The sequence below is a fragment of the Meleagris gallopavo genome, chromosome 22 (genome assembly GCF_905368555.1).
Source record: "Meleagris gallopavo chromosome 22, MGAL_WU_HG_1.1, whole genome shotgun sequence".
Lineage (NCBI taxonomy): Eukaryota > Metazoa > Chordata > Aves > Galliformes > Phasianidae > Meleagris > Meleagris gallopavo.
In genome coordinates this window covers 5,086,873-5,100,219 of record NC_139425.1, presented here as the reverse complement: position 1 = coordinate 5,100,219, position 13,347 = coordinate 5,086,873, and the positions used below count along the sequence as shown (strand labels likewise).

Genomic DNA, 13,347 nt, shown 5'->3' with positions numbered 1-13,347 from the left:
CTAAGGGCAGTGGGGGGACCATCACATTCTGGGCTCAGCACACCCACCAAACTGCCTTTCAGCTCCAGTTCCTGTAGGTGAGATGCCGAACAGCCCCTGGGCTCTGCAGGATGGTCATAGAGAGGGCTTGAAGGTCATAATTAGCTCTGCTGTGCCTTGGCACCGGCTTCTAAATGACAGCAAAAGGGTCAGTTCATACTAGTGTCCTTCATTATTCCCCAGGTCTCAAAGGAAAAGTATTTTCTTTCCGCTCCTGTGGTGTTTTTCTTCCACCATGTGCAGCAGTGAGGTCATCGAGCAGGGCTTTATGGCAAAGTCCCTGGGCTGCTGCCATCAGCTAAAGGAAAGGCAGGAGATGGCCCAGCTGAGTGCGCTGCCAAGGAGGAACATGGACCTTCCCAAGAGCCGGAGGCACAGCTCTGCAGAGCACATCCGCTCTCAGCACAGGACCCAGCCAAGCCCTGGAGAAGCGATCAGATTCATTGGTTTGCAGCATTTCCTTAAACCAAAACACCATGCTGCCACTCTTGCCACTTCTAGTCAAACATTTCCCACACTGGTAACAGTCTTTAGGCAAAAGCATTGTGTGGGAGAGATGGAAAGGACCACCCAAAATCCTCTGAACCCCTGCAGCAGCATGGAAGGGATGGAATTATTTGGCTAGCTCACAAGGCTGCCTTCTGCTGCAGACCTCATTGAGGATATGGCAGAACCCCTTTGGCAGAGCCTTCCTAAGCACACCCTACAGCCCCATGGCCATGCAATTTCCCAAAGTCAGAGCTCCTCGGTTGCTCCAGACCTCGGGATAATGTGTTGGGATGGAAGAGGCTGGGAAAGTCTTTTCTAGACCCATCACCCCTGTCCCACCCACGGGATCTCCCCCCTGCCTCTCGCCCTCGCAAAGTCCATGCAGCCAGCCCTGCTGGAGGAAGGACACCAACAGGGCAACCTGTGTGCCCCCAGCAGAGCTCTGTAACCCATGGCTGACCCCTCCCCAGCCCCAGCGTGTGCTGCCGACGCTGCTCTGGCATTTTTATGAATGGCCGCGAGCCCGAGGAAGAGATTTGAGCATGGATTTGGAACAGCTCCATCCCTTCTACCGCACGCGCTAATCTTGACAAATGATCAGCGTGTGGCTTTCAAAGCCAGAGATAAGGCCGGCCGAGCGCTTTGTGGCCCTGCCCTTTCCCACGAAGAAAGGGCTCTTGTTCTCAGAGCACAACGACCTCTGCAGCCCCTGCTGCCCCCACCCCACGGAGAAGCTCCTCCAGTGAGCACCAGCCCAGCCCCTGTGTCCATAAGACCCCTTCAAACCGACCAACAGGAGCTGTGGCTCATGCCTGGTCCATCGCCATCCTCAGCCCGTGCACTGGGAGCTGCGGTGTGGCAGAAGTGAGTTCAGGGAGCAGTGGGAGCTCCCAGACCCCCTGGCTGGGGACAGTGCTGCAGGGTGGCTGCAGTGCCATCCCGGATCCTGCTGGATGTGCCTCTGGGAAAACTGGCTTCAGAAGTCTGCCCCTCCCACAGACACAGACCCACAGCCAGGGGAAAAGGCCTTGGCCGCTGCCAATGCAAAGAGAGAGTTTCGATCCGTGGGAATCACGCCCTGCTTGACCTCTAAATTGGGCTGCTCTCTGGCCTTGCCATTTTGGGAAATGAATTTGTACTCTGAAAAACTCAGCCTGGGGGAGCTCTTGGGAAGACATCCAGTCCACTTCCCTACTCCAAATTGATCCGCACAGACTATTTTTTCAATCTAACCTTTCCTTTAAGATCTCCAGATGGCTCAATATAGTCTCCTCCAGGGCTATATTAATTTTACTACTAGAATATCTCTTTTATTAATGCCCAGCTCAAATTCCTCTTGCTGAGGACGTGCTCCTGTCCCTTTGGCAGCACAGAGGGCAGCTGTGTTCCACCATTGCACCTCACCACACCATGGTGGCTGAGGATGAGGATGGACAGAGCCAAAGGATGGGGATGGGAGCAGTGCTGCATTAGCCCTGGAGAAGCCTGGAATCCTTCAACCTCAATGTGGGTCTGCAGGGAAGTGTGAGGTGCAGCCACCAAGCATTGTACCGAGGTGGTAATGGGGGTTGGAGCTGTTGACTTGCTGACCCATGAAGAGAGGCAATTATTTGGCTGATGGGGCCATGCAAGTGTTAATTAAAAACCACATGAAGCAGAATGAGTCACTGTTCGGTGTCATCCACTTGTGAAATTGGCCCTGCCACCCTGCCTGCCCTGGAGCAGAGTGGGCAACCACTGCCCATGGGATATGTGCTCCTGTGCTCCTATTGCTGGGCACTGCTGGATGCAGTGATCCTCACAGTGGCACCAATGGGCACAGCTCCCAATGCCAGGCCCCACTGCACATCCCCTGGTATCTGTATGGCCTCTCTCCTGTTTGTATTCTTTGATGTCTTATAATAGAGTGAGTTGGAGGCTGAATCCATTTCCTCAGTTGGGACCAAAGCTTGGCTCTCTCAGCTCTACCCAGATGCTTTTTTTTTTTTTTTTTTCCCCACAAAACAATTAGAGAATGGAACAACATACAGGAATTTATTCCCTCGAGGACCTTGCTATGAGATCCGGCAGCAAGTGACCCAACATTTCAGAAATGGGATCGGACACCAGGGACGGACAGACCAATAGGTGCCTACAGACATGGGGACTCACACCTCCTTTCCATGGGAGCAGGCTGCTGAGAACCAAGCAGCCTCCTGGCTGCTCTGCCACGTCCAGCCCGGGCCCCGGCAAGCAGGGCCAGGGGCTGCAGAAACCGTGAAGTGGCAGCAGATGTTTTTTCCTGAGGCCTCAGACACGCACATGCAGCACACTGTTATTAAAACTGGATTGTGCTCCCTGCACACAGGGAAAAAAAATTAAGGCTGTATGCAAGGTTACTTCTCAGCTTTGGCATCCAGCACTAAGCCATGCAGGCTCGGTAGGCTTGTATTTGTTATTACAGAGCACTGCATAGACTGTCCCTCCTGCATATTCCGGCCGCCTGGGACAACGGCTTTCTTCTCTCACACCCCCCCCCCCGATGGCAGCGGCACACCCTGAGGTCAGGGAAGTGCTGGCTCCCACAGCCCCGTGGTTAATGGTGTGGTGTCAGGGCACCGCAGGGATCTGTTGCTGTGGGATAACGAGGATCTCATGAGGGGTAGAAGAGCAGGGCCGGCTTTCGTAAAATACCGAGAGAAGCTGCTGCTCTGCAGGCAAAGGGTCCCAGTGCAGCCCTGCCATGCAGCCGCACCCCTGGGCTGCACATCTGGGTACCTGGTGAAACAAACGGGGAGCCTGGAACCGAAGGTGAATCATCGCCGGGAGGGACGATGCCGGCTCTGGAACTCTCTTTCTCTTTCTGAAAAACCCACGTGCTGGGTTCACCGGTCCTGAGCGAACTGGATGCTGGTGCGATCGGAACAGCAAAGGCTGTCTCGGGCCAAGGGGCTCCCGTAGCCTCCCCCAGAGCTCCGGACGGCGCCCCGCAGCTCCGCACACTGCCCGGCTCCGCGCCGCTGCACCTGCTGCCCGCGGGGGCAAACGCCCGCAGACGGCAGCGGGGCGGTGGGGGCAGAAGCGGCGGCTGCGGGGCCGCGGGGGCTCGGAGTCCCATCCCACCCGCAGGGACACGCGGCTCCATCCGCCCGGCAGCGCGGGGCTCCTGGGGGCGGGGGGGCTCGGCTTTGTCTCCCCGCCCGCGGGGCCGGGGGTCGGGGGCCGGGGGAGGGCCGGGGGAGGAGCGCGGCCCGCCCCTGCCGCCGCCCTACAAAAGGGGTCGGGCGGGCGGCGGAGCAGCGTGTGCCGGCGGGCAGGGCAGGGCAGGGCAGGGCAGGGCAGGGCAGGGCAGGGCAGGGCAGGGCAGGGCAGGGCAGGGCAGGGCAGGGCAGGAGCTCAGCTCAGCTCAGCTCAGCTCAGGCCCCTCCGCAGCGGAGCCCGCGGCCACCTCGTCCCCGTTCCGCCCCGCGTTCCGCCGGGCTCGGGACCATGCGGCGGGAGCTGTGCCGCGGAGCTCTGCTCGCCTGCTTCTCCCTGGGGATGCTGCTGGCCCTCGCCGATGCCAAAGGTACCTTCTACCCCCCCGCCGCCCCTTTGCCCTACGGCGGCAGGTACAACCTCTACACGACCGGCTCCAGCCCGCAGCTCGGCAAACCCGTGGGCAAGCACAAGTAAGCGATCCTGTGCGCGGCCGTCGGGCATCGTGAGACGGGCACCGGCGGTGCTGGGCTGGGGGGAGGCGGTTGTGTCCCGAAAGGGACCAGAATGTACGTGCGGGTCCCGTAGGGACGTGAGAGCTGTGGTGTCGGGTGGGATCGGGCCAGCAGGGAGTGCGGACGGGGCTGTGTGCCTCTGTGTATCCCTGTGTATGGGGCTGACTGGGGCTGAGATGTGCTGTTAAGTAACCTGGAAAGCTCAGGCGAAAGAGGAATGCGGGCTTTGCGTGTTCGATGTGCTTTTCCATTCCCCGGCAAAAAGGGTGTTATGCCCTGGTGGGAGGCTCTCTGTGCTTGTTTAATAGAGCAGTTTTGTATCTGGCCCATCTGAAAAAGGGGGGGGGGGACTGGTGTTACAAACAAGCTGAAATGAGTAAAGTAACATTTGAAATGAACAATACTGGCAGTGCCAGTGAGAGCTTTCCAAACCCTGTAACATTTTCCAGCTGCTCACCCTTAAAACATCAAGCTGCAGCTATAAAGCTGCTAGCCACAGGTGGGTGAGGAAAGAAAGGGGTTTCTGCAAAGAGGAGTGAGCCAGAGACATCCCAACCCAAGCAGCCACAAGTGTGCACAGTTCATCAGCAGTGGCTAGCAGATCTGCCTGTGTTGGCTACTACCTTAATTAAAGAGGAGGTTGGAGATGTTTAAAAGCAAATCCTGGATTTATGGGTGAGAGTGATTCTAAATTTCCACATGCACACATGATCTCCCTTTCATCCAGCTAAGAAAAGTTGCTGGCCTTAGTTCTCAAGTAGCCCCGCACATGGATAAATGAATGACTCACCCTGGAGCAGCGATCTGCAGTGCTGAGCCTTGTGCATGCCCGGGGCCTGGCAGCCTCTCACTGAGGCTGGAATGATGGGAATTGCTGTGGTTATCCCAGGAGACATGCATGGAGAGCCCTTGGAGAGGGGTTGGGAAGAAGAGGTTGCACTGTGTCCTCCTGCCTTGCCAAATACCTCCCTGATCCAGCAGCTCACTCAGGCCCATCTGCTCTGTCCTGCTGACCCTCCATTGCTGCCTCTACCCTCTTCTTCTCCCGCTCTGCCATCTGCTGTGTCCCTTCCCTCAGCCCTTGCCTCACCACACGTCCCCACTGTCTGCCCTCATGGACTGCATCCATCTGCTGCGGCTGGCAGCCTGCCTCCAGCAGAGCAGCCTTGGCCTCCATCTGTCCAGTAGGACTCCTGCATCCTTCCTTCCAGCTGTCCCTCCCTTGCTCTGGAGCTGGTGTTACCCATTGGCACTCAGCTGTGGTCATGGTGGCAGAAGGGAAGAGGCTCTGCTCCTTGCACTGCTGCTCTGAGGAACCTGAAGAAATTTCTTTAGGGCTGATGATTCCCAGAAGACCCGTTTCTGAGAGTGTTCTCCTTGTCCCCATAGCTTGTCTTGCTGAGCGCAGCTCCAGGTGACTGTGGGCTGTCATGCTGTGCCCCTGGGGCGGGAGGTGACACTACATTGCTGTGCTTTCCCCCCCAGGAGCTATTGTGCCTATGTGGTGCAGCGCAATGTCACCTGTGTGCTGCAGGATGGTGCTGAGAGCTACGTCAAAGCTGAGTACCACAAGTGCAGCTGGGGCCCCAAGTGCCCGGGGAAAGTGCTGTGAGTATGGGGACACGAAGGGGCTGGAAGGCTACCCTTCCTTGAGGGGAGGGGGAAGCAGAGCAAACTGAGGGCTGCTGCTGTGGGAAAATACTTCCAAAACTCTCTGCTACCTCCTAAATGTTATGCTGAAGCAGGGCAGACTGTGGGGCTTTGTGCTCACCCCTGGGCAGGGATGCTGTGCAGTGGGAATGCCATGCTCCCATATCCTCCCTGCCCCTGCTGGGATTAGGAGCACCAGGAAAGCAGGGCTGGAAGGGGCTGCCCTGGGAGCCAGGCGTGGGGAAGTAGCCTGCCTGCTGGTGTCCTTGCTTCATGCCACTAGTGGTGGCTGTCACAGCAGCATTCTGCTCTACTGCTGGCCCTGGAACCTGTGGGTAGAAGGAAGAAAGGACCACAACTTGGCAGCTTACAGGAAGAGGAACAGTGGAAAGAAGAGCTTATTTTCCAAAGATGTTTGAAACTGTCCTGTGTCTTTGGGAAACTGATGCTGGAAAACATTAAAATGATTCAAATAATGGGGGATTTGGGTTTTCTTTCTCCTCCTCTCCCCTTGCTGCGAGCTGACTTCTCCCTGTGACTCCTGCTGCAGAAGTTGCAGCCTGGATGGGGACACTGGGGATGTTGTGGGGACAGTTGCAGTGCTCAGACAGGGGCTGCCCCATGAGACAGGTGAGAACACTGCTCTGCCCCTCACTGTCCAGCCCTGTGGGATGCACGTGTGGGGAGTGGTATGGAGCTCACAAAGGCTTTGGTGTCACTTCCATCATTCCTACTTGTGCTGCTCTGTGTTGGAATTTGCCCAACTGTTTAACATCTGTCACAGTGGTCATCTGTTTGGGGACCAGAGCAATACACTTGCTGCTGTTTTTTTCCAAGCTAGCATCAAGAATCCAATGTTTTAAAAAAATGATAATAAATAAAAATCAACCTCTGCCTCATTAACAAAAAAACCCCTCTCCACATAGTACAGTGGCACCTGCTATTACACTGCATAGTCCAGTCCTGGGAAGGCTGGGTGATGCTTTTGGAGTGCTTGTTTATGAGCTGTGTTCTTGGGCAGTTGTTGCTGGTGCTGCACTGAGCATTGATGCAGTGAGTGGGAGTGGGTGGGCTGTGCTCTCTGGGTGTCAGCCAGGATCTCCTTACACCCAAGAGGACCTATGACCCTACTCTTCTCTCTTACTTAGAGCAGAGGTTGCCTCTCTAAACTGCCTTTCCTTTCCCTCCCTTCTCCTGGAAAGGTATCGCACCTTCTTCAGACCCAGGTACAAGATTGGCTACAAGACAGTGACTGAGCTGGCCTGGAGATGCTGCCCAGGCTTCATGGGAGAAGGCTGCCACGACAGCCCCACTGACCAGCCTGGCCTGATGCCCCAGCACCCTGGCCCCAAAATGCCCCCTGGGCCAAAGATGTTCCCACTCCCCAGAGTGCCTCCCCATCCGAAGAGCCACCCTGACCTGTTTGCAGGACCAAAGAAGAATCAATATGGTGAGATCTTGCTCTTGCTTTGGGTTCCCACATTGCTGCACCACTGGTCTTGGTCACAAAGCTCCCAGCTTCGTGTTCCAGCACAGGGCATCAGTCTGGCAGACCTTGGGTGGTGACCTTTGTGTCCAGATGCCTGACCTCTCATTGCTTTGAGGATCACTTTTCTTATTTGCTACATTTCAAAATGTGTGGCTTCAAAATTGTTGTACCTCATTGTTTTAAAGCTTATGATAAGACGAGAGGAAATGGCCTCAAATTGTGCTGGGGCGGTTCAGCTTAGATACTAGGAAGAATTGATGATGCATTGACACAGGCTGCCCGGGGAGGTGGTAGAATTACCGTCCCTGGAAGCAAGCAGGTTTTCCCCATCAAATTGAGTAGAGATAGTAGGTGAAAGGAGGGAGACTGAGGGTGATGTTTGGCTGAGAAAACAAGAGGCAGGTGGGAGCTGATATCAGAAAGGAGAAGGGTTGGGACTAGATGACCCCTTCCAGCCCAACCTGCTCTATGAGGTGATGAAAAGGGCTAGAGCACACAGCCCTGACCGTCTCCTCTGTCTCCTGCAGGCAGGAAGCTGCCTGGCCTGGTTGGGGACCGTCTGGAGCGGCTGGAAGAGGAGGTGCGGCGCCTGGCCCAGGCCTATGACAGCCTGCACGTGCTGGTGAGTGGGCTGGGGGACCGCCTGCGCTTGGCCATCCAGGAGGACACCACCAAGATGATCGGCTCGCTGATGCACAGCCCCGGCACGCCTGACTCCTCCGTGGGCTTTGGCATCATTCCTGACGGCCTGGTGGATGTGGCAGACAAGGCTGATGTCGCTTCGTATCCACCTGTTGGAGAGATCCTGACCAAAGTGGCGGAGGTGAGCGACGTGCTGAAATCCAAGGCGGATCTACTGCATGAGGTTCGTGGCATGGTGCTGGAGCACGATGGACAGCTCAAGCACCTGCTGGAGGCGGCCCGGCCATCACCCCTCACTTCCATGGAGCTGCTGGAGGAGTACGTGGCTGAACGGCTGGGCAGCCTGCGTGGGGAGCTGCTTGATGGCTTTGAGAAGCAGCTGGGCAAGATCCAGACCGCCTGTGATTTCCGCATCCAGGAGGTGCAGCAGCAGTGCGAGCAGGAGAAAGCTGCCAACCTGCGGCTGCAGCAGACTCTGGATGGAAAGGAGCTGGAGATCAAGAAAGAGATTTCCCAGCTGGAGACCCAGATCCAAGGGCTGACGGTGGTGGAGAGCTGCTGCAGCAGCCTGGACTACCTCACTGACCGCATGAACATCCTGGAGAAGGGCCTGCACAGCATCTCTGAGTCGCAGAAGAACTTGCACTCGCGGATGGATGGAGAGATCTCCACCATCACCCTTGGGAACCTCTTTGAAGGGCGCTTTGAGGACCTTGAGGCCAGGCTGAACGCGACAGAGAGAGAAACAGGGAGCTGCTGCTCCAGCATGGAGGACAACATGAGAGGCACGGTGGTGGCAGAAGTGGACGGCATGAGGACGGCCTTCGAAGATAAAATGCAGACCCTGGAGGACAGGTTCATGAGCATCGTAGGGGAGCTGAACAACGTCAGTGCTCCCGTGGGTATGGATGGGGCGGTGGTGCCCGTGCTGGAGGGGGAGCTCGCCAGCATGAGGAAACGCACGGATGAGAAGCTGGAGGTGCTGCAGAACCGCCTGGTCACGCTGGAGAGCACCTGTTTGTCGGGCTGCAGCTCTGCCTCCAAAGACGTGGAGACCTTCCGGACGGAGATCGAGGACTGCCAGAACAAGAACCAGGACCTGCTGCTCCGCATGGACAGCACCTCGGAGCTGCTGCGCAAGCTGAACGCCACCATCCTGGAGATCCAGCGGCGCATCGAGGAGGAGGCGGCGGGGGCTCTGCAGGGGGAGATCACCTTGTTGAAGATCAACCTGAACACCGTCAGCAAATCCCTGACGGGGCTCAAGGACTCCGTCTCGCAGTACTCGGACACCGTGACGCACGTCAACTCCTCGCTGGACGAGCACGAGCGGAAGATCGAGGACGAGGTGCACTCCATCCAGGAGAAAGTCAGCGACCACGGCTCCCAGCTCTTCTTCAGCAACCGCCGCGTGCTCAACCTGAAGGGCGACCTGGAGCGCCTGAAGGCGCGCATTGCCGGTGAGCTCAGCTCCTGCCGCAGCGCTGCCCGCGGCCTGCAGCGCGACGTCGCGCACTTCGACGAGCGCGTGGCAAGGGTGGAGGGAGCCTGCGGCCGGCTGGGGGCTGTGCTGGGGAGCCTGGATGGAGTGAGGGGAGAGCTGGAGAAACACGCGGGCGGCCTGTGGGACCGCATGGACCGCCTCAATGGGACGCTGGCTGCCCACTCTCAGGAAATAACGGGGCTGAAGGACAACCTGCTCGACTGCCAAGCCAAGGTCTTGGAGCTGGCGGAGCAGCTCGGCCACCTGGAGGAGCGGGCGGGCGGGAAGCATTAGCCCTGCCAAAGCGCGCTGCTTCCTCGCTTAACTTATATCACACAGACTCCAATGTGACAACTTTTTTTTTTCCTTTTTTTAAATATTTTTTTTTAAATGGAAAGATAAATTAAAAGCTGCTACACCCTCTCCTTCATCCCCTCCCTTTTATTATTTTTTTAAAATTTTTTTAAAAAATTGTGTTGATTTTGGTGCTTGCCTTGCTGTGCAGCAGCTGTGCAGCCCCTGCAGCAGCAGGTACCGGCACATGGCCGGGGGTGATGCGTGGGCTGAGGGCTGATGACCCCAGAAGGACAATTCAGGAGGAAGCTGGAGGCGGGACGGTTTATTTTGTTTGTTATTTTTTTTATTTTTTTTTAATTTTATTTTATATTTTTTGTGGATTGGTTGCTTGTTGAAGAATAAAACCCTGTAGTCATCAGTTGAGGAACAGAAATTCTCTGACCTAAAGACCACCTGCATCTTCATCCAGGGACTGAACAGAGCCAGGGCTCCTTCCAGAGAACAACTCACTGCAAGAACTGTGGATTTCAAAGCCAACACGTACTCGCACAGCCCTGGGGAGCTGCACTCCCCTCCTCAGGCCGGCAGCCCTCCATGCAGAAGGTAAATCCATTTCTGCTGCTGCCTTCTCCATGCAAACGCACATGCCTTATGGAGCATATGAGGATATGCATTAAGAAAACACATGCATATATATATATATATATATATATATATATATATATATATATGGTATGTGTATATATATTTTTGAACAATCCGCTCATCCCTTTGCAAAGCTTTCTTTTGCTGCCCCCGTTTCCCTTGCTGTACTCTGAAGAGCTGCATAGAGCACCTCTCGCCAGTCCTAGCAGCATTTGCATGAGCCCACGTGCTCTCTTAGTGCTGCTGTGGTTTGCAATCCTAATGTACTTTTCTGTCTGGTTCCACCTGGCACTGATGCAAAGGGTTATGGAAAAACTTGTGCCTTTCCCAAAGACACGTGTGCGTAGATCTCAGAAGAGACAAAGCCAGGCGTGGAGCAGCCTCCTGCCCTCCAGCTCTGGTTCTCTCCTGTTTTATTGCTTAAACTGTGAACGTGATTTCCTCATCTCATCCCAGGGCAGGCAAGGTGCAGCTGCTCCAGGACGTGAGCATGAGGGCACACCTGCTTGTGGGTTTCCCCATCCTGGAGCAGGAGCCTGCTTCTGCTTTGGGATCTCTCGGGTCCATGGGGATGCTGAGGATTCAGAGACCCCAGAGACAGAGGAGGCACCTTGAGAAGACCTCTCCTGAGCTCAGGCCTGGAGGTAGGCTGAGCTGTGCTCTTGGGCCAGCGCAGGGCTGGAGGTGGTATGAAAACCAAAGTGATGTACCCAGTGTCATCCTGCTTTCCCACAATGACTGGAGAAGATCAGTGTGCGCCGAGCAGTGCCAACCTGGCCCCATGGAGCGGGTGCCCACCTTTCCCGGGGTTGCATGGACACACTGCTGCTCAGCCACCAGGGATATTAAAACAGTAGAAGAATGAAGAGGAGATTAAAGAGCCTCCGCCCCACCAACTCTGGCACTTTATAGCAGAGCTCAGCTCAGTGTTGCAGCTCATGGGCCCTTCCAGCCCAGCTCCCACTCTGTGCCTCTGCAGGTCACCCTCTGCACGATGGGAATGGTGAGCACTGTGCCCAGCTGCAGCTTCGATGATTGAGAACCTGCTCCAGCTGAGGAGCAAAATCCAGCCACTTTGGGGTATCCCAAGAAACCTGCTCTTAAATAGCACAAACTCCTTTCTTCTCCCCAGCAGAGGGCAGGGAGCTCAAGGCAGCCCTTTGTGATGGGCCAGGTCCTTGTCCTGCAGGAGCACCCTGCCCCAGGCCCCAAAAGGGCTGCAGCAACCAAAGAGAAAACCCAGCCCCAGGCTCACCTCTGCCAAGCGAAGCAGCCAGGGCTGGGGCAGAAAGCAGCAGAACAGCTTCCTGCAACACAGAGCCAGCGCTGGCACTGACTGAACCAGGACAAGGAAGAAGTCTGACCTTCCTGAACACGGTGCTATGTTTGGACTATTCCTGACTAGTCACTTGAAGATAGTTTGTATTTCAGTTCTCAGCTATCAGTGTTTAAAAATGAAAGGAATTGGTGTAAAATAGGGCATTTTTTTTTTCTTGCAGAGAGGGAAGGAGATGGTGCCCATGCAGTTGTTTTGTGCTGGGCAGCTTTCCGAGGCAGCTGGCTATAGGTACTGCTAAAAGGCTGTGTTTTATTGTTTTTGAAACCTTGTACATTGTTCAGATGTTAAAAGCTGAAAGACTGTTTGTACTGGAAAGGAAAAATAAAATATTTCTTGCTGAGGTTTCCAGTATCAAAATGACTTCTGTGGCTTTATGAAAAGAGAGAAGCATAACACCCGGCTTGTGTTAAGACAGGGAGCTCAAGTTAAACGCTGAAGCTATTTAGACAGGAAGAGAGGGAATCAGAGTAGCAGGAAGTGGTTCACACTCACACAGCATCTGCTGGATGCAGAGCAGAGGAAGGAGCCCAGCAGTGCTCCTGCCTTGTACTGCACGGGGCTGCAGTGGACAAGAGACAGCCTGGATTAAAGCACTGTCTATTAATTATTGCTGTGAGTGAAAAATGCTCAAAGCCCAGCAACTTCCATCCAGCTTTACAAGTTAAGCCATGTGACAGCTTCACTCCAGCAGCTACACCACACAGCAGTGCTGGGTGTGCCAGAGGCTCATCTATAAATAAGAGTGACCCATCATTGCCTTTAAAAGATAGCCATCTTTAAAGATGAAGAATATTAAAGACACTTGGCTCAGAGAAGTACAGTAAGTTTTCAGTAGTCATTTCACTGCTCCCTTTGTGCCATGAGAAGAGCCGCCTTAGTGCGGAATGCGACGTGTGTTAGTAGTACAGAATGGCTGAGCACCAAATGAAGGGCATCCGGTTCTGGCAGGACTCATAAAGAGCCCTGGGGCAGGTCCTCACAGGTGGTGGGATCAGGAGAAGGCTTTCACGTCAATGGCAGGCAGGGGAGGTCTCCGGTAGACAAAGTGTCTGCACTCAGGGCACAGCAGAGCCATACTCCCCTCCTGCCCAAGGGGAGGGAAGATCAGCTCCATCACCTCTGCTAGCTGCTTAGCTGCAGCAATAAGAGGTAACATAATGGGGCTTGAAGCAACCTAGAAAACTGAATGCAAATGGGCATTTGTCCACCCTAACCCAACAGGGATTTGGTTCTTTTTCTATCCCTGCAAGATGTTTCTCATAGTTAAATCCACATTGACCCAGTGGTGTGAAGAACCAGCACATCACTTACATTGATTTGAGATTCTTCATCAGCTCCCGGATCAGCACTCCCTTGGGGTTGAGTATGTGAAAATGCAGCTCTCAGGCAGTCTCACCTGCTTGTAACACTGACATCCTGACCAGGGAGGGTCAGAAGGCATGGGAGCTGCAGGGAGGTATCACCACCACGCAGCCCAAGGCTGTGAGAGATGAGGGGTCAGAATGCAGGCTGGGCTACGTGCTGACAGGCAGTCTGGGGACTCAGAGAAGATACTTGGAGAGCAGAATAGATTTTGTGCACT

General features: G+C 55.1%; 1 protein-coding gene across 2 annotated transcripts; it reads left to right on the top strand.

Moving 5' to 3' along the window:
* The first annotated feature begins 3,883 nt into the window (after window positions 1–3,883).
* EMILIN3 (elastin microfibril interfacer 3) lies at window positions 3,884–12,111 on the top strand. 2 transcript variants are annotated; one of them, XM_019622169.2, is made up of 4 exons: window positions 3,884–4,178; window positions 5,706–5,828; window positions 7,073–7,320; window positions 7,887–12,111. In XM_019622169.2, the coding sequence occupies exons 1-4, from the start codon at window positions 3,997–3,999 to the stop codon at window positions 9,776–9,778; spliced, it is 2,445 nt and encodes an 814-aa protein (XP_019477714.1). In that variant the 5' UTR covers window positions 3,884–3,996; the 3' UTR covers window positions 9,779–12,111. The 2 variants fall into 2 exon arrangements, with proteins under 2 accessions (XP_019477714.1, XP_085097913.1); XM_085241787.1 differs by having other exon boundaries at window positions 4,155–4,178; window positions 5,706–6,500.
* The last annotated feature ends 1,236 nt before the right edge of the window (window positions 12,112–13,347 follow it).